Source organism: Muscardinus avellanarius, assembly GCF_963383645.1.
Source record: "Muscardinus avellanarius genome assembly, chromosome: 9".
In the NCBI taxonomy this organism is placed as follows: Eukaryota; Metazoa; Chordata; class Mammalia; order Rodentia; family Gliridae; genus Muscardinus; species Muscardinus avellanarius.
This window is the reverse complement of record NC_137795.1, coordinates 25,976,321-25,996,712: the sequence shown is the minus strand read 5'-3', so window position 1 is coordinate 25,996,712 and position 20,392 is coordinate 25,976,321. Positions and strand designations below refer to the sequence as shown.

The window sequence follows — 20,392 nt, the reverse complement described above, 5'->3', positions numbered from 1 at the left end:
AGACACTTGTGCTGTGAGGTCCTAGCCAGCTAGTTTCCTTCGGTGACAAGAGGTGTCTCTCCTTGCGAAGCCTAGCAGAGTTTTGTTTTTACATCAGGAAGAATTGCCTGCAACTTTTCTCTCATGTTGGATGTGAGAAAAGAACTTGCCTCCTTGGTTCCACGGAGAAATCGCATAAGACTTTGTGGCATGAGAGTGGGTGTTTGAGTCTTGCCTCCTGCAACAGGATGCCTCTCTCTAAACCGTTTTATAAACATCCTATGCACTGTTCGCCGCGAACCAGCTTTTGATTTTTTTTTCTGAGTTTCTGGCACTGGGAGTGTCCCACTCAATGTCGGTTGTTTTTGGATGATTTTGGAAGAGCTGGGACAGTTTCTAAGACATGGTTTTTTGGGCAACTGTCTGTTTAGGGGCAGGAATTTGTTCACTTCCAGTTGAGCATGAATATACAGAAAGGAGGAGGTTCAAAGTGGGATTACGATGACAGTATTTAAGTGATTTTTTCCTGAAAGTTTTTCTGAGTTGCATGTTTCAATTTGACCTCCGAGCCTGCAGCTGTTAAACACAGAGAAGCTCGCACAGTTGCCTTGTGTTTGGCTGCTAAAGTCCATTGGCAGATGCTCTTGGAGCAGTGGGCTGTTTGCTTACATTTTCGCAGTAGACTTCTGCTTGTTGCCATGGTGGACAGTATGTTTCTGTCAATAATTTGGCCTGGCGTAGTCTTTATGCACTGACTCTCAAACTTTATTGAACAGCTTGGCTCAAATGAACAAGATTAGACAGCTTTTGTCTTTTGGCTTGCTGAAGTGGTTGCTAAATTTATAAGAGCAGGCAGAAATATTGCTTGAAAAATTTCTCTATCACTATATACAGTGTGCTTTCAAGCTGCATATCTGTTTATATTTGGGAGTGTTTGTATTGTTGGATTTTCATCTGATTGTGCATCCAAAGCAACTCAGTATACAAGGTAAACTTAATGAAATATTTGCTAAAATTTTTTTTTGAGAGGGAGTGCTGAGTAAAAATGTCACAACACCAACCACTGTAAAAGTAAGCTCCTTGACAAAAGTTTTTTATGTTCAAAAGCATTCTTGGCTGCATTCCACTTTATTAAAGAGATAACAATTTTTTCTATATTAAATATTTGAACTTTGGTTACTTCTTGTTTTAACTTTAATACTCACCCATGTTGTGATAACTAAGAAAGACATTTAGTTAACAGGCACCACCCATTTCCATTCACTCCTTTCTCCTTTTCTTTATTTCCTTCTCCCAGGTGGTTGGGGGTTTTGGGGGGATAGGAGGACTCTCAGGTCACACCATACCAGTTATTCAATTATTGGTGATATTGGCTTCAAATTCTTAACATAGAAAACTGTCATTTCAAAGAAACTGAGTTTATTATAGGGATACAGTTTTAAGGAAAGAAAAGTTAATTTCTTCTAGGAAGATTAAGTCAAGGAAAGCCTGTCTGAAACCTGAAACAGATTAGTATAGCTTGGTTCTCCATCTTCTTCAGAAAATGCTACTTATGTTTCCGACCCCACCCCCACCCCCTGCTGAGGAAGGGTTTTTCTGGCCTAAGACTCCCATTCTACAGAATTTACACCTCGCTGCTACAAGTTCACTTGAGGTTGAAATTTGCAATAAATGTTTTATACAGAACACAAATTAGTGGAAAATATGACTTGGACCATTTGTAGGTTATAGGAATTTTTATAAAACCAATGTAAGTTTTAGTGTCTTGACACCCTTTTGCTTTTACATAACTGCAGAACTCTTTTTCTCTAGCCTGCAACTTTATTGCTAATGAAGTACAGGGTGGAGGAGTGCCTAAAAGTGTAAGAAGTCAGAAGGGAAATTGTTCTTTTTCTTCTTTTTGGTAGTTTGTTTTAAAATTACCAAAAGCATGATTTGAATTGCTTTTAGAAAGATCAATATGAAAACATAGAATTATCCCAATTTTTGTTTTTAAGTCATTACTTGATAGATTAAACTTGTAATCAACCCCTTTATTATAAGGCTTTGGGGGAGGATCTGCACGGAACAATACTAAAATAATATTTCACAGTTGCCTTGTAGCAATCAGCAAATCCACTGTGAAGACGGAAACATATCTCATTTTATGTTCTGTTTTGCAAATCATTTGCTAGGCTAAAACAATTCACATCTTATTTTTCAAAACCTACACACAGGCAGAAAGACTCAAGTTGCTACTGGCTATAAGTAGTTGAACTCCTTAGTCAACACAAACACAAAATGGTAGTTGTTATTTTAGTTTGTATTTTTATGGGCCATCTTTTTGTATAGTTCTACTTTCCTCTGAATTTGATCAAAGAGCTATGAAAGTGCTCAAGGAAAATTTTTCTGTTTTGAGGGGATTATTTTGAAGATAAGTGCATATATTGGGATAGGGTGTGTTTTTATATTGGATAGGATATACATGTCATATCTGCCTTATGGATTTTTCAAAGAGTAATTACATGTTGAGATAGGTTGTGTTTGAAATTTGTACATCCAAGTACAACAGTATTATTGTTAATTCCCAAATATAGCTACTGCTGCTGTTGTTTTGGTGGTGGTACTGGGCTTGAACTCTGGAACATTCTATCTCTGAGCTATACCTCCAGCCCTAGTTTATCTTTTATTTGGAAATAGGGTCTTGCTAAGTTGCTGAGAGCCTCACAGAATTGCTGAGTCTGACTTTGAACCTGTGATCATCCTGTCTCAGCCTCCCAAGTACTGGATTGCAGGTGTGTGCCACACTTTTAGCCAAATATAGATTTTCTTTTAAAAAAAGATAGGGAATTGGATTAGATATTTAAGCGGTACCTGGACAGTTTTGTTTCCAAAGCACTTAGCCGTGAGAGGAGAGTCTGTTGATTAAATGCAGAGCTTCTTTGGAGATGTGTAGTATAGTGTGTGTGATTCTAACAGGTGAATTGGTCCACATGTTCTGGGTTCAGATGGCCAGTTTGGTTTAATTTTAAGTATCAGTTCTTGGGTTCACTGTTATGAAAAGATCATCCAGTCACATTTGCAAAGAGCGATAGTGGAAAGTTCTTACAGATCAAAGGGGCTGAGTTATTGGGGAGCTGGAGTAGCAACTCTTTGTGGAGATTCCTCAAGCTGATTTTGTCGTGTTTAAAGGACTGTCGACCCTCACCAGAGCAGGGGCAGGTAGGAGCATCAATGACACAGTAGCCCCTTCCCCTCATACCATCTTATACCTGGACTTTAAGTCTCACTCAGTTTTCTTCTTGGTTCTCAACTTTGTTGTATGAGCAGAAGCAAGGAAATATCTCCCAGTAGGTTCTATAGGTTTGCATGATTGGCACCTTTATTTCTTATTACCAGTGGATTTTGGGCTCTTAAATCTCTCAGTGGGTTACAGATCTAACTTAAAGAAAAAAAAAAAAAAACGGCAAAAACTCTTGGATCCCTTTCTAATAGGTCATCTTCTGAGGAACAAAGGCCCAGCATGCCCTGAGCCCCCTGGGCAGCTGGACTTCTTATCACCCCAGATGCCCTGCTTTCTCCAACAGACAAAGGGGAGCTAGGCACTCAATCTGAGGCTGGCAAAACTTTCAGTCTTACATGGGACCTGTAGGATATTGGCATGTCCATGAAGAAAGCCTCACTGGCAGATCAGTCATAGGCTGCTGCTGATGGTGTGCTGGCCCATGCATCTCACTTTAGCAGGCTCATTCCCTGCCTCATTCTTCCACGTGTGATTTGGACACTCACTCATAGGCATTTTTGTCTTGCAAATATCCCATCACAGGTGTGTGGCTTACACCATTACCAATGAGGGAGAAAGAGGCATCTTTCAAGAGAGGGGCAGAAAGGGAGCCCTAATTGATGACTATTTTTTTTTTAATTGCTCCTAAAAGTAGTTTCCAGAGTCTCTCATTTTCCTTATTTCTTTAGAGGATGAAAGTCCTGGACAGATCTATCACCGTGAGAGAAGAAACGCAATCACCATGCAGCCACAGAGTGAGCAGGGGCTCAGCAAAATCAGTGAGGAGCCTTCCACATCTAGTGACGAGAGGGCCTCGTTGATCAAGAAGGAGATCCATGGCTCTCTTCCACACCTGGCAGAGCCCTCCGTACCTTACCGTGGGACCGTGTTTGCCATGGACCCGAGGAACGGTTACATGGACCCTCACTACCGTAAGTGCTTCCTGCCGGTCGGTACTTGTTCCAGGAGCCATGGGGAAGGCTGTGTGTGTGTGTGTGTGTACATGCACTGTATGAAATGAATTCTTGGCCTAGTATAATTTTATAAAAATGTAGTTTTCTTTCTACTTTTTTCCCCTTATTTCTGCTGCCTGTCAATTTCTCTTGTTAGAGACACTTTCTTACATGTCTAAGCAATTTCAGGTCTTTTGGAGATGGCCTTTAGGAAGATAGTTCATTTTTTGACAAATACAGATGGACTTTTTCTGGGAACTGGGGCCAGATTTGCTCCATGCAAGGAGTCACTGCAGGAGAAAAATTGGTTGGCAGGGCGCAATTATTAAAGCAGGCTGCATTAGGAGATGTCTTTAATGGCAGCTGTTCCCATTTTTTAATGATTTTTGATTTAATGATTTTGGCTGTTCCCATGTTTAATGGTTTGTTAAAACAAACCTCTTTTAACAAATCAGTGCCAAATTCATTAGTATGGAAGTTTTTTTTCTTTCTTTCTGTGACCCCTTCTCCTTTCTACCAGTACACCAGAGGTTTTGAAATCTTCTGTCTAGCACTAACAAAGTTTAAGAAATTGAGTAGGACTCTGAACACAGGATATGATTTTTTTTTCCTAAAGGCAAATACAAAGAAAAATTTATAAGGATCACTTTTATTTCTGGCCTGTTTCTAGTTAAAAAATATAATTTGGGTGTGGAGTAATGAAGTTCATATTGAGGTGCCAGAGCTTGCAGCACTTGATTACAGATTTATCACCTTGCCAGGATACAGACTTGCCATTTAACCTTCCAGGCTCCAATTCCAGATGATCCACAGCTCCTGATAGGGGAACTGGTTCGTGTTTCCCTCTTTCCATATCATTCAAAAATTTTAGTGTTTTAAGGCAAAAAGGTCATTAGCCAGATGACTGATTAGTGAGGACAGCTGATTAGTGCTTGTTTTTTTGCTCAAGAAAGTGCCCAGGATAAAAGCTAATTTCATCCCTTCATTAGTTGGCTTGAAGCAAAGGGGAATGCACACTCAGCAGATCAAAGGGCCTCAAGACAACCTGAAGTCTCAGCAATGCCCCCTGCCACACTATATTGTTGGGAAACATGGAGGAGATACTGTTTTTTATGTGGAAAGTGCATTTTTAAAGAAAAGGTCTAAAGCATGGAAGAAATGGTCTTATAGATTTGTTTAAGCTTCTTTTAAAAGGGCTGTTGCTTCTTTTTTAAAAGTTCTTTTCAGCTGGGCATGGTGGTACATGCGTGTAACCTGGGAGGCTAAGAGAGGAGGATGTCAGGTTTGAGGCCAGTGAGATTCTCAGTAACTTCCCTGTTCCAAAATAAAAAATCAAAAAGGGCTGACAGCATAGCTCACAGGTAGAATACCTAGTACCACAAAAAAGATTTTCCAAAATGCTTGCTGACCCTACAGTGGCAAGTGCTTTTTCTTCCCCAATTCAAGGGTTTTTTCTTTTTCTTTTAGGAATCAGAATTTTTAAAAATGGTGTTAGAATTTTTCTCTGAGTATCTCAAGTTTTACACATTGAATTATTTGTGGATCTCTTTTAAATCTCATATGAGGAAAATGTCAGGAATTCCTGCATACTTTGTACCTGTATGAATATAGCCTGATAGTACACTTAGTTGAAAAAAAAAATCAAGGTAGATGTTTGCCCACAAGCTCCCTGCGTTGTTTCTGTCCTTATGTGTGAACACAAACGTTTTCCATCACATAAGGAGGTTTTGTTTTCCTTTCCAGCTGCTCACTAATTAGTGAAGTATTTAATTAGTCAGGACAGCTGATGAACACTTCTCTTTTGCCTGATGGCAGCGGGCAGAGAACCGTTAACTTTCCTTGTGCCACTCAGCTTGCAGCTTGTTCTTGGTCAGTTTGTTTCAACGGTTTCTCCATTCAGCCTTCTACCCATCCTCTGTGAGGCTGGCTCTCTCCACACCTGGGACCCGTGTCCTCTCCAGGCGGTCTGTATGTGGCCCACCTCCTGGACCTCCCGTGTAATATTAGCTAACCATGGGCACTGGAATCTTGTAGTGGGATTTGGATTTATCTCTTCATCCTCTGTTTTGAGGGCATAGCACCCTTGAGTTGGTTATTCTTCAGATGTCCTCTCTCTGCTGTTCATATCAGTATTAAAATTATGTGATAAAGTGTGCTCCCTAAATTGGTCATAAGTGAATTAGATGACTTCATAGGTAATATGAATAGGCTATTCCAGAGATTGCACAGATTGGCTCAGGACTTAGGGAATTTGGGTTCAAGTTGACCAAGAACACTGACCTCTCTGAGAATGATTTCTTCACTCTTGAATAGGGTAATAATACAACTACTTGTACTGTGGTGTCTTTGTGAGAACTAGACAATGCAGATACAGTCTTTAGTCAAGACTGGCACATAAGTGTCTCAAAGTTATTGAGGTAATTATTCTCCTCTCCCTTTTCCTACTTTCTCCTCTTCTTTTGCTTCTTCTCATCCTCCTCCACAACCACATCAACATGTGGTTAATTCACTCTCCAAGCCCAGTTGTTTTTGTGAGGGCTGGAGTGATGCTACGTATAGACTGGCGTTATTCTGTCAGCCCTGGTCCTGCCTTTGTTTTTAGAAGCACCCATTAGAAAACGAGCGGACTGTGAAACTGAGGAAAACAGCTGGTTTGGTTAGGACTCTGCACTATGATTTTTCCGAAGGTAAATCTTTCTTACTGAACTTCAGTAGACTATATTTTTTTCTTCATTTTTTAAGTGAAGACATTGTAAATACTTTAAATATGTTTGAGAAACCTTAACATTTTAAGTTCTTAGCCCAAAGTGTTTTATGTAACAAATGTAAACTTAATAATACAGAAAAATATAAAGATACAGCATTTATTATTTAAAGATAACTTAAAATTTTTGGAGTCAGATAGGCTGTGTCTTGATTCTCTAGAACCCTGTTGGGTTATTGAATCTTCTTTCAATATCAGGAATATTTTTGGGTACAATCTGTCCCCCTCACATGCCTCTGATTATTCAGGCATGACTGATGTGAACTAAAGGTGATAAATTTGCCAAGAATGTTTGTAGTATATCTGAAAAGTACCCCCTTTTAAAACAAGACATAAGATTTGTTTTATTTTATTTTTTGTGATACTGGGGGAGGGGCCCAGGGGCTTTTCTACCTCTGGGCTATACTCCCAGACCGATTTTATACTTTATTTGGAAACAGGGTTTCACTAAGTTGCTGAGAGCCTCACTAAGTAGCTGAGGCTGGCTTTGAACCTGCGCGATCCTCCTGTCTCAGCCTCCCAAGCGCGGGGATTACAGGCGTGCACCACCACGCCCAGCTAACATAAGATTTGGATCACGGTTGATACCTTGTGGGTGAACCCTGTCTGACTTGTAGCACTGCAGGCCTTCGGAAGCTCCAGGCCCTGAGTGTGTTTGTGGGATGGCCCCTTTCCCTTGAGTTGTTGCCCCTCCATGGGGCAGAGGGAGAGAAAAGCCCCTTCCAATGTACTGCTGCTGGCTTTGTAAACATTCAGAGTCATTCCTTCATTTTTCTGTGGTTGGAAAATGTAGACTTTTCAAGATGCCTAATTTGTGCTTCTATATATACACCAACTTTGTATTTCTGAAGTGTGGGCAGGCTTCCTGTAAGACCGGAAAAGGGAAAAAAACCCTTTTATTTTTCCCCTTTAGAAGGACATCTGTAAAACTTTTATTGAACAAGATTCTGTTATACTTGGGTATGCAGTGTTGCATCCTCATAAATTGCACTTAGACAGAATTCAAATTTTAGATTTTGTAAGTTTGATTTAAAAGAACAACAACAACAGCAAAGAAAACCCAGGGATAGCGGGCACTTCAAACATTCACAACATGTGTTTGGAATAAAATCCTCAGAGGGGAATTTTGGGGGGATTCTTTCATGAAGGGAAGCTGTGGATGGGTTGTATATCAAGGCAAGAAAGTAGACGTGCAAGCTGCATGGCTCAGACATGGCGGGTGCTGACAGGCTCTCAGCTTTAGGCTAGCTAGTGCTTTATAATTGGGGGGACAGTGGGAGGGGCTGCATTTGGTGGCCTGATCTGCTTCTACTGGAGTCAGCGTAAAAGCCCCCATCTCTTGCTCAAAGGTTTCTCCAGCTCCGACAACATCTGAAGTCAGAATTTCAAACCAGCATCACCTCTGCTTTCATTTACTGCCATGCATTTATTGTTTTATAAACTTGCAAAGACAGGTGACATAATAGTTCAAGCATTCCTCCACCCTGACCGACAACTTTTATTCTCTTTCCTTTTACAGAAAACATGTACTTCATTGTCTCCCCTCTTACTGTGGAGTCTAGTTTTCTAGCTATTCTTGCAGGGATCTGTTTGCAAAGTTTCTTAGATTCACTTAGATTTGTAGAATGATGCCTCCTTTTCTAAAAAGCTTAGGTCTCTTTTACAGTTTTATAGTTATGTGAAGACTGCTTTTTCCTCTGCCCCAACTGCTCTCAAGAAGTAATTCTTCATGGAAAATATGATTCATTCCTCCATGCAAATGCTTTGATTGAAAACACACCACTGGTATTCTTCCTTATGTTCCCCAGCTCAAATGACAGAACTATTAGTTGCTAATTAGCAAAACCTGAGGAATTAGTTTAAAGAAAAGAAACTGAATTTTTAATTGGCTTCCATTTATTTTCCATGGAAAACTGTCCTGCTGAGCCCACTTGCATTCTTCTGTGCTAAAAAATATGCACATAAGATTTTTTTTCCCTACCTGTCTTTCTTCATAGGTGACTTTCCACACCCCTTAGAAATACATCCTCTGAGTGACTGGAAGAGGATGCGTATTTTTACATATTTAATAGGTGCACCTGCTCACATTTGTCTTATGATCAGAGTGTTGTCTTGAGACTGTGAGAGACAAAAATTCCTACGAGGCACAAATGAATGGTTTGGTGTTGACCAGACTGCAAAGGCAGTGACAGTTCCCTGAGCATAGTTCCCTTCTCGCCCAGGCTGTTTTTACCTTTTTTTAAGAACAGCTGATGAGCGAATCAGGATTTTTTTCCTCCTTGAATACTGGGTTGTTTAAATAGAAAGACTGATGTTGGGTCACATTCTGCGAACTCTGCTGAGTACCTTGCTCCATTAGCTCTTAGTCTTGAATTGCGGGGGAAGCTAGAATGAGGAGATCCAGTCTCTGAACCTTCGCATAACCGTTATTTGTGAGCCTAAGTGTAGCTCCTTGCTTTTTCTTTACTTTTAGAAATTCAGTATAATAACTGGGCTTTCTTTCAAAGGCCAGGTGGTAATGTTTTAAGATCGAAACAGTGAGTTACCTCCACAGACTTTTTTTTTTTTTTTTTTGGTGGTACTGGGGTTCCTGGAAGCCCTTCTATCTCTGGGCTACACTCCCAGACCTATTTTTACATTTTTATTTGGAAACAGGGTCTCCTAAGCCAGCGCTTGCGGCTGGCTTCGAACCTGCGCGATCCTCCTGTCTCTGCCTCCCAAGTGCGGGGATTACAAGTGTGCACCACCACGCCTGGCTCCACAGACTTTTAAAGAGTTACATTGCAAGATAACTTTGAGTAAAGCAGTAGAGATGTGGGGATAAGCCTTAGGGTTCCAGATTTGAACTCTTGCTGATGAACCTTGACTTATCATGGTCTGCCATCCCTGTGATTCTATGTATTTTAGTCTTAGGGGATCATGCGTCAAACTGGGAATGAAATCCCTGACAAAAGGACTGTAGCATTTGAAAAAATTAGTTTGATTTTTTTTTTTTTTTTTTTGGTGGTACTGGGGTTCCTGGAAGCCCTTCTACCTCCGGGCTACACTCCCAGACCTATTTTATATTTTTGAAACAGGGTCTCTTACGCCAGCGCGGCTGGCTTCGAACCTGAGCGATCCTCCTGTCTCCGCCTCCCAAGCGCGGGGATTACAAGCGTGCGCCACCATGCCCGGCTGATTTTTTTTTTTTTTTTTAATTTTGGTAGTGGGAATTGAACGCAATAGAGTTTTATCTCTGAACCATCCCCTGCCCTTTTTGTTTTTAAGTTTTGAAACATGCTCTTGATAAGTTGCTGAGCACATATCATCATACTTATCAATTAATTTGATTTTTATCCATGACCTTTGTGGATAGATTCATTGGGGGAGGGGCAGGGAAAGCTTGGAGACCACCCAGGTGAGGAAAAGAAAGAAAAGGCAAAAAGAGATCATGTTTTCTAGAGAAAACCACTTAGCCTGTTGGCAGGCTGGTCCATTCCTGTACCATAGCCTCCTAGTGCCGCCCTCTTTGCAGACTGATCCGACTCCCTTGGCGCACTGCCCAGGTGCCGTCCCTGCCCTTGTTGCTTTGCTCACACAGCTGCTTCTCCAGGACCGGTTCTTTGCTTTCCCCTTGGCTTTAAGTTTTATGGTTCTTCAAAACCTATCTGAAGACCTGGCTTTGAAAGTCTTCTTTAAGTACCATCCTACAAGGATACTTTTCTACCCTGGACAAGTGAGCAGCCATGCGATTCTTACCTGTAAACACAGCACTGCTATTTCCTTATATATATATATATATATATATATATATATATATATATATATATTTTAAATACAGTGATCAGATATTTAGAATAATGTGATTAGTTCAAGGGTGATACTTGGCCTTTGTGCCTACCAGAGTTTCAAGGGCAGGCCTTGGATGGCTCACACATGATCCCATAGAGCAGAAAACTTAGGAGCTTCTGGGTTGCTTGGTCATGGCCACATTGGAGATGACGTCCAACAGTCGGCTCACCAGAGGTGGCTCTTCAGCAGTTAGGAGATTAGTCATTTTATGCAGCTTCTGGTCTAAATTTAGAGGTTCAGTTCTTCATGAAAGTAGGCAAGGTAGGAAGTATGACTGATACATTCCTAATATTTCTAAATGTACATTTTTAAATCAGTAAAAGTACTTACACACATATGGCACCTTTAAAGTACTAGGATTCTCATGAGAGATGTATTGCTGCCCTTTGGAATAAACATGGCTTATTCATGGAATTGGGTGAGAACCCTCCTCCTTAAGTACCATGGGGGTAGTACAGGAGAGCTGGCCCCTTTGTGTGAGATGACATCTATCAAATGGGACAGGTACTTTTCCTATAGTTGAGGTGAGCACAAAACTTTTTGTTCTTTACCAAATTTCAGTGATTTTTTTAAACTCAATAACCTCCAGGCAGTTTGTGATTTTGGTAACATTTCCCCAGTTGCTGGTGTGCCAGTATGTGTTGTAGTTCATGTGAATGGGGCCCCTCTCTACAACTCAGTTTAGGACACTTATCCCATTGTTTTAAAGAGTCCATGTAATTATTTACCCTTTCTAGTGTGGCACCCTACGCACATATTACTTTCTAAATCACTTCTTACAGTTTCTTTCCCTTCCTGCCTGCCTGCCTCCCTCCCTCCCTTCACTCCTTCCAAGAGGATAGCATGCAAAGCACAGCAACTCTTGCCATTTTGCAGCCATCTGCTAATGCTTTCCCTCCCGTCTCCTAATAGAGGCAACATTATCCTCGGCCCTCCTCCTTTTTCTTGTATAATTAAAGAATGTTACCTTTGATGTCTCTTGAAAGCTGCATCTCCCATCCTGCTTTAGATTTCTTGATCTTCTATCTTTAAGTTTGTGCAGTGCCTTCATACTTCTTAGTGGAAGAGCTTGATTTTTCCTTCTTTGTGCATTTCACAGTTTGGATTTATATAGAGTAACTGATCTACCATTTTATTGCTCTGCTGTCCTTATGTTCTGATATAGTTTGGATTCTCATAGCACTTTTTCTTTAAAAAGTAAATTCCCCGTTGTTTAAGCTTTTAAATTTGTGTCTCTATTTTGGTCTCTTCTAAATTTTTTTAAAAAATCTTTTTGATAGCTTCCCTTCATTTTGGGGGGTAGGCTTTTCATTAATCTCTGGTTTCAGTGGATTTCTTCTTTTTAGAACAAACTGAAGAAAGGTACCATTTGATTCATTTGACTGTTATTTGGTCCTTTCTGTCATTTGTTCATTAATTGAGCATGTGCTTATAGAGTTGTCTAAGTGCTCAACAGTGTTAAAGGAAATGAGTAAGTCTTTGCTGGGATGTAGACAAGTAGATAAGCTCAGACATCAAGTCAGTACAAAGCAGATGCCAGAAGGGACAGAATGCAGGGAACTTTGGGAGTAGGTGAGAGACAGATGTGACCCAGACTACATAATCCAGAGGCTCCCTGAAAAAGGTGGCATCTGAACCAAGCCCAGTGGCAAAGAGGTGAGGAAAAAGGAATCTACGCAAGAGAGGAACTTTGCAAAGCTCAGGAGGCCGAAAGACTTGACAACCTGTAAGGACCTGTGCAGAAGCTTTGTGGCTGGAGGGTGGGTTTAGGAGGGGAGGGCGGGGAGGAGACAGGGCTGAGGAGGTGCCAGAAGTGGTCAGCCATTGCGAGCTCGTTTTCCTCTTCTGCATTGAGCCCAGGGTGCTACCTAGGACCTGTCTTGTTCCTTTGGAATATCGAGGCACACCTTTGGGCTCCCTAGTCTCTTCTTTGTTGCAGGCAGGGAGTTCACTTCGCCTCCAGCTCTGGTTTGCCAGTGTCTGCCTCCACAAGGCCCTCTTCTCCTGGTCACTGGAGTAGGAGCTCTTGTACCCCTTTGTGCAGTGCATCATATTGTCCCTTGAAGACAACAAAATCCACCTCTTGTTTTCTAGTTGCTGAGCTGTTCTTAGGTAATCCCATTAAACTCAGTATCTTCACCACAGACTACAAACCCCAAATAAAGGGGAAGTAAGTGGGGCTTGCTTAAGAGCATTCTGTATGAAGATATGTTTTAACTTGAAAATAGAACTGGAGAACATTATGCTAAGTGAGATTAGGCAGTCGCAAAAAAGTAAAAAAGCAGTTGTTCTAATATGCAGAAGCTAGGGAGAAAAAGGATCATAGGAGGAACTCTAGATGAAGGAGGAGAAGCCATAAATGAGCAAATAAGGAGGCCTAACTGAGGATGAGCAAATAAGGAGGCCTGACTGAGGATGATGGGTGGGAAGAGGGAAATTCCCTAATGTAAATGGTGTATAGTCACAAACATATCAAGGTCAATTGCTAAGCCAAACTGAGAAGGAGGGATGGGGGAGGGAATGGTGAATTGGGTAAGGGCAAAATTGAGTGATATGTGCATGTATGCCTCTACCGTCTTGTACCCTGTTAAGATATAAGAATATAATACACCGATAAATATTTTAAAAATAGAATGTTCACAATGAAAAAACTTAAGTTTTTTTTTTTAAATTTCCAAATCTCCTAACTTCAGTCAAGCCAGAGAAATTGTGCAAGGGGCCTATGGTGAGGTTGGAGATGGGGACCAGAAATAACAGTGAAATTCAGCTGGGAAATCCAGAAGCTAAAACCACCAGGGGAACCGGAGAACAAAGCCTTGCATTAGTGGAATGAGCCTGCAATCCGCCTGCCCTGAGGGGTCCTAGGGGAGATGCTGGGACCCAGGAGGAGGAGATAGTGGCCCTCTCTGTAGGGGGCTGTAGGCCTAATCAGTGGACATTGTGCAGGTCAGAGGGAGCCCACTCTAGGAAGCTGGGTGTTTACTTCATCCACTGGGGGGACCCAAATCTGCATCCTGATTGTGCTTCTGACTTGTGAGTGGAATAAAAGGAGGTGCCGTTTCCTAGGTAATTTAGAGAGGAGCAGAGAAGTCCACGTGGAGGAGGGGTGCTGAGAAACAAACACTGCCTCTTTTGGTTTGCCTTCATGGAGCTAGCCTCCTCTCAACTTGGGCAGGATTTCAAGTCTCCTCCCCTTTGTCCCTGTTTTTCCTCTTTGTAGGGAATGTCACAATCCCCCACTATCCCCTGGGTGAATAACAAAATGGTGGTTTCCCTGTGGCCTGGCTCCCTGCCAGAAGGGCTGTGATCCCCGCTACATGCCCAGCTGGCACCTCTTCGACCCCCTCCCCTCCTGTAGTCTCTCCTTCAGCCACAGAAATCCCTATTACAATTTTGTACAGGTTGTTAGGTCTTCTTTGGTCCTCAGGTCTTTTGCAGTGGTTCCTGTAGACCTCAGCTCCTCCTTCCCTACATATTTGCCACAGGGCTTAGCTCGGCATCTCTTCCTCCTCCAGGAAGCCCTCTTGGGCTGTCCAAGTGAGTTGACTCTTCTGATCAAATGGGTGTGTATATCTGGGCATGTGCTTTCAGATAGTCTCTTTTATCATGAATTATATTTTAAAGGTGATGTGTACATAAATTTTCCACAAATTGATGGTGTGCAGAGACAGTTAATGAGCAGTCAGAGGCCCCTGAGTGGCTCTTGGGGACCCAGTCCTTCTGATCACACCAGTGTGATCTGCTACAGGTCTGTCCCATTGGGTACATGGTGCCTAATGTGTATTTTCATTTCAAAAACCCCCTGCAGTTTTGGATAGCCCACCTGGAGGCCGCTGCTGCTGGATTTCCTCATCATAGGCTCCTTGCAGAATTTTTGTGTCCTGAGCAGTCAGTGTTTGCCAAGATAAATTAGGTCCTTACTCTGAAAGCTAACTTTCTGGCCACTGGAAACACACAAACACCTGGGCAGAGATTTCAACAAGAAAATAGCAGGTGGTGCCCTGAGAAGGACACCTCAGGTGGTGTGCTAGAGAGAGGCTTGGCAGAGGGATAGATGCTAGGTTGATGGAAGGACAGGGAGGGCCTTGCTTTGGTGTCTTTTCAGACAACTTGAAGCCACCTATGGGCAGACCTGAGGGAGATCTTGAACTTGCAGTGCTTTGTTGGGGCTGAGTCTGGGGAGCAGAGAGAGACAGTGTGGGCTTGGCTGGGGAGGGGGACGAGAAGGTGGGGCTACAGGCTGATAGGGAGCCAGAGAAGGGAGTGCTGTGATTTGATTTTTGTTTTAGGACTGTCACTATCTGGTGTGCAGGATTCTCCTGAGGAGGTTGAGTATGGAATGAAGGGGGCACTGCTGACTGTTGGAGAAGCCTGGCTAGGAAGTACCTCTCTGTGCCACGGTTTTGCTCTTAAACTCATTACATCCTCACAGCAATCTTATGAAAGGTTGTCATGATTTTCCTTTTGTAATTGAGGAAATTGAGGTCCAGGTGGCTAAAGAAGTCATTCTTACAAGACCTGAAAGTGGCTGAACTGAGGTTCGAACCCAAGTGGTTTGGCTCCTGAACTCAGGTTCTTCACTCATGCTTCATAACTGATAATATTCCAAAATGAGCATCCAGACTTGTGCAAAGGCCTGGCCAGGAGGAAGAGTGCAGGGGGAGGTGGGTAGGGGCTTGCAGGGTGGGTGCAGCAGAGGGAGGGCAATCTGCTGCAGTCTCTGGACATTGCTCAGTGTATCCCTGTGTTCCAAGGGAGGCGCTGGGCATTGCTGCCCTCGAGCTCCAGGTGATGCTGCTTGGGAAAGGATGAGAAATTTCTGGCTCACTGATACTCGCCATAGAATTTGAAGGTACCTATAACTTGTGAGGAGGCCTCTAGGTCCTGTTTGTGTCCCCATTTGGGAATATAAAGGTAAGCAGTAGCAATCACAACACACCCCTATGTGGCGTGCTGCTGGGTGACAGGCACTGGGCTGAGGGCCTCAAGATAGTGTCCTGCAGCTTTCATGGAAACCCGCTTAGAACTTGAGTGAGCTGAGATTTAGGAATGTCATGCAGTCTGCATAGTGTTGATTTGAATCTGGACTCAGGCCTTGGGTTTGAGGTGAGAGAGAGGCCCTCTGAATGTTTCTTTTCTACCTGGCTTGCTAAACTTTGTCTTTCTGCTGTGTTCCTGTTACCTCCATCCTTCTTTTGATGGTGCAGTGGCTTTTGGAACATAGATTGTCCATTTGAATCAAAGCTCTCCATTCATTATGTGGACTCTGGATTCTAAAGGGCAGCCAATATAAGGACCTGAGGCTTTTCCAGGTCAGATAATACAGTATTGGCATTTTTGGGGGGCCAGCACCACCAAATGCACAGAGGCCACCAGGAGTCCCTCTAGGTGACTGCAAAGGGCAGCAAGCCACCTGCCTCACCCAGGGAAGGAGGGTGCAGGGAGGAAGCACTCCCTTTCTTTACAGTATACTTCGAATGTTTACATCAGCGGAAGAGACAGAGAAAAGGAAGGAACAGGAACCTTCCTGCTCAAAGGCATCTTGGTGTCCGACAGCTTCCCTAATATCGACAGTTCATCATCTCCTGACTCTGGTGTCTCAGATAAACTGAAAGACTCTTAAGCATGATTAAGGGGCTCGAGGAATGATTTATGAGAAAAGATGAAAAGGACTGAATATGGATAACAGGGCCAGGGCCGGCTAAAGAGACGCATGGCAGCTCCCAGCCAGTAACTTGAAGAACTAGACACTAAAGAGGGACAAGACTGACACCAAGAGCCGTGCGTAGAAGATGTATGCAGACAATCAAGGAGACCAGTGAAACCCCTCATAGGGATCAGCAGGTAGCATTGATGTTTGCTTTAAAGACAAATGTGAGATATCAGCTCCTATCTGTATAAAGTTATGTTTCAGGGGACTTGATTTGACCTGAGATTTATCTGGGTCTGTGTAATAAAGATACGTGTTGTAACAATGCTCCCTCTGTATCGGAAAATAAGAAAAGTTAGCAGTCGAGACTTTTAAGAGTGACTGTGATCCCCTGAGAGACCTCTAACTAGAATAGTCTAAAAATTATGGAAAATTGTTACAAGGCTTTTAGAGAAGGCAAGAAGGATGGCTTCTTAGATATTTTTATTGGTTCCCCCAACATTAATTGAGCTCCACACACAGTAGAATAAAAGGTATGACCCTGGCTTTTGATTTTATATTTTGGGGAGAAAAAGCACAAAGCAACACATGAAAACAATTAAGTCACATATCAACAAGTATATAATAGCAAGATGAAAGGCAGGGCCCAGGTCTAGTGAGGGTGATTTCTGATTCCAAGGGGGGGTTTACAATAGAGCTTTGACTCCATGGAAAATTTAAATCCAGTATGAAATTTCTCCTAATTAACATTTCCCTTCTCCCTTCCAAATATCAAATTTATGGACTCTAAGAAATTCACATAACACATATGCCGATGCTGCGTTTTTCCCCTGCTTGATCTGTTCCAGCTGTTATTAACTTTAATGTCTGACTTTCATTAATTTATGAGGAGTTCTGAACTGCATTCTGAAATGCTCCCCTGAATCTTATACTTTTGGGGGCCAGATTTGACATGTGCTCATCCTGACCCTCGCTAGTGTTCCAGCCAAACATGTTGGTTTAATGCTTTTAGTGACCTTCCCAGCCTTTCATTGAGGTCCTTGGCACGAGCTGTACTATTCTCAGGGGTGCACAGAGCTAGTCTTTGTCAATACCGATTTCTCTCTGCCTCATACCTGATTAATCAAACCAGAGTATCCTCAGCCTGTCTCCATTGGTACACAGTATCTGCCCCTTAAATCCAATAAGTTCTTAAGTAACAGGCTTCCTGGGTTTTTATAGTCCTGCCTTCTCATCTTGAGTACTTAACAGTTTCATTTGCCATATTTTGTTTACCCATTGAGGCTGGTGGAAATTTTTTCTTTTCTACGTCTTCAGAAGGTTTATAGTAACAAGGAACTGATTCTCAGGAAAGGGATGCTCAGTTTGTGGTTATTATTACTAGATTCTCCTTTGCATGCTTGCCTATTTGAAGCTGACATTTGACATGGGTGTCCATGTGTTCCTATGTGTGGGAGCACAGCAGTCAGACCGTAGGACTGTACAGTAGCCCAGGGAGGATCGAGGTGATTGGTCATTCCTTGGGACTGCCAACCCCATCTCCAGCAGAAGAGACTTTAGAGACCCACCTTAGAGCTCCTTTTTGGAAAACTATTCCAATAGGGCATTCTTTAAAAACATTTTTCTCCCAAAAAGAAAAGCAAAGTGCAGGCTTCCCTTTTTTATTCTATACTCCTGTTATTAAATCTTTGGATTTTCTGAAGTGTCCCTCTGATGGTGAGTTGCCAAATGAGCATGATTCTAAGGTACATATTCTTTTCTGCTTTGTGCCCAGAGTATTATGGGTCCAATTAGAAGATCTTAGAAGCTCTATTACACCGAGTTTGATGTTATAGTGATTGGCTCTTCTCAGAATAATCGAGACTCTACAGGGTGACCATGTAGTGTCAGAGCATGAGCCAGCTCTGCCTCTCCCGACCCAGTGTGTAGAGGGGCGGGACATGGTGTGGTTAAGAGTGTAGGCTGGCCAGGAGGCTTGCAGCTGCCTGGCCGATTGAGTTTTGCAGGTTTGTGAACCTGGAGGCATGGTAATGCAAATGGGAGAGTGCCTCACCTGTCATTACTTAGCTAATCACTTTGGAGCTCAAGTAGAATATTTATTTATTTTAAAATTTCTTGCATTATTTAGATATCAGTGTAGTTTTGCCAAGAGCTAAGGAAGAAATGGAAACATTCTGAGGACTTGTAGTTTTTCCCTTTCCTTCTAAAATAGGTAGATGGTATGAGGAAATGTATTTTTGTGTAATCTTTATATTTAAGAGAGTATTTCTTTTAAAAATTGGTGTTGGAGGTGACCTTTTAGTGTTCTGAAATTGTAGGAGAGTTTTTTTGGCACATGGGATGATGGTGTTAGTATGGATGGGATCGGTTGATATGCAAAAAGTTAAAGTAATCTTGATAAGGCAATAAGTGAATATTGTTTGTGTTCCTCAGTGCTTATTTTAGGTTTAAATGACTTTTAAGATCTCTCTTCAGTCTTGACTTAATGTTTCATGAGATGATGGTCTGCTGCCTGCTTCGTGAGATGGACTTGTTCTCATTGGCTTGGTGCCATCCATTGATGTCAGATTTAGCAGAAACCAGCGCTGATTTTCTGCGTTACCCGAATGAAGTGAAGCTGGTGGGGCTGTGAGGCCTTGCATTCATGTACTAGCTGGAAAGAGAGTTACATAGAAAAGCCTTGTCAGGTAGAAGCAAAGTTCTTTCTTTGAAACTGACTTATAGAGGATGAGGTGTATTTTTTTTTCATATGCAATGATTGATTATGGCAATATTAATTTATTTTTCCTGGGAACAACCTAGAATGAAAGAAAACTTGAAGTTCTTATAGTTTAACATTTTACCATAGTTCTATCAAAATTTTAACACATGTTCTCCTCTTCCTCCTCTTCTTCCTCCTCTTCTTCCTCCTCCTCCTCCTGATCCTCATCCTTCTTTTTTTGGTAGTGGCAATTGACCAGGGGCATTCTGCCACTGAGCTACACGCCATACCCCACAGCCTTCCTTCCTTCCTTCCTTCCTTATTTATTTATTTATTTATTTATTTATTTATTTATTTTCAAACAGGGTCTTCCTAAGTTGCTAAGGCTGACCTCAAAGCTTTGATTCTCTTATCTCAGCCTTTCAAATACTGAGATTACAGGTGTATATCACTGTGTCCAGATAACACATGCTCTTTTCAATAAGTCATAAAATACTGAACACCTCAAGATAGAAAACTACCCTCGCCTCAGTTTTCCTTTTTCAACCCCAGTCCCAAGGACACTTGGCACTGTTTCTGTTTTAGTTCTTATGGCAGATAACTATGACAGCTCCAGTATGTCCTTATACTTCATTTCCTGACACATCAACTCCATTTGCATTTTATTCAATACAGTTTGTTAACTCTTTAATAGGAAAGTTCACCTTTACTCTTCTAAAACTGTGCCCTTCTCTTCTTTCAATGTTAATATTATGTTATTTTATTTTCTACTTTTGTAACTTAAAAAAGTATCTTAAACCTTTATTTTTTCTTCAACTTTTGACTTTTCAGTTTAAAAGATAAAGATATTGATTCTCCTTCCCCTGTATGCATCCCATCTTCTGGGGCTTGGCTTTTGTATAATAATGTCAATGTTGCTAATATCTTCATATCTTTTTTTGTGTGTGTGGGTCTGGGGATGGAACCCAGGGGCATTCGATCTCTGAGCTATACCCCCTGCCCTGCCCTATTTTTTATTCTTTATTTTGAAACTGGGTCTCACTGATTTGCAGAGGGCCTCACTAAGTAGCTGAGGCTGTCTGCAAACCACGATCCTCAGGTCTCAGCCTCACGAATGCTGGGATTGCAAGTGTGCGCCACCATGCCTGGCTTCTTTATGATATCTTATAACCATATCTGCTATGTTTTGTCCAGAGGTTGGCTTGAAAAGTTCAAAGTCAAGAAAGCACTGATAGCATTTTAGCCATGGAAA

General features: G+C 42.0%; 1 protein-coding gene across 1 annotated transcript in view; it reads left to right on the top strand.

Moving 5' to 3' along the window:
- The window catches only part of GLI3 (GLI family zinc finger 3), a gene marked incomplete at both ends in the record, with an annotated part of 292,363 nt that overhangs the window by 88,546 nt on the left and 183,425 nt on the right, over window positions 1-20,392 (top strand). Inside the window, one exon of the mRNA XM_080701835.1 lies at window positions 3,931-4,173. Coding sequence (XP_080557961.1) covers window positions 3,931-4,173 — 243 coding nt within the window. The remainder of the gene's footprint in view (window positions 1-3,930; window positions 4,174-20,392) is intronic.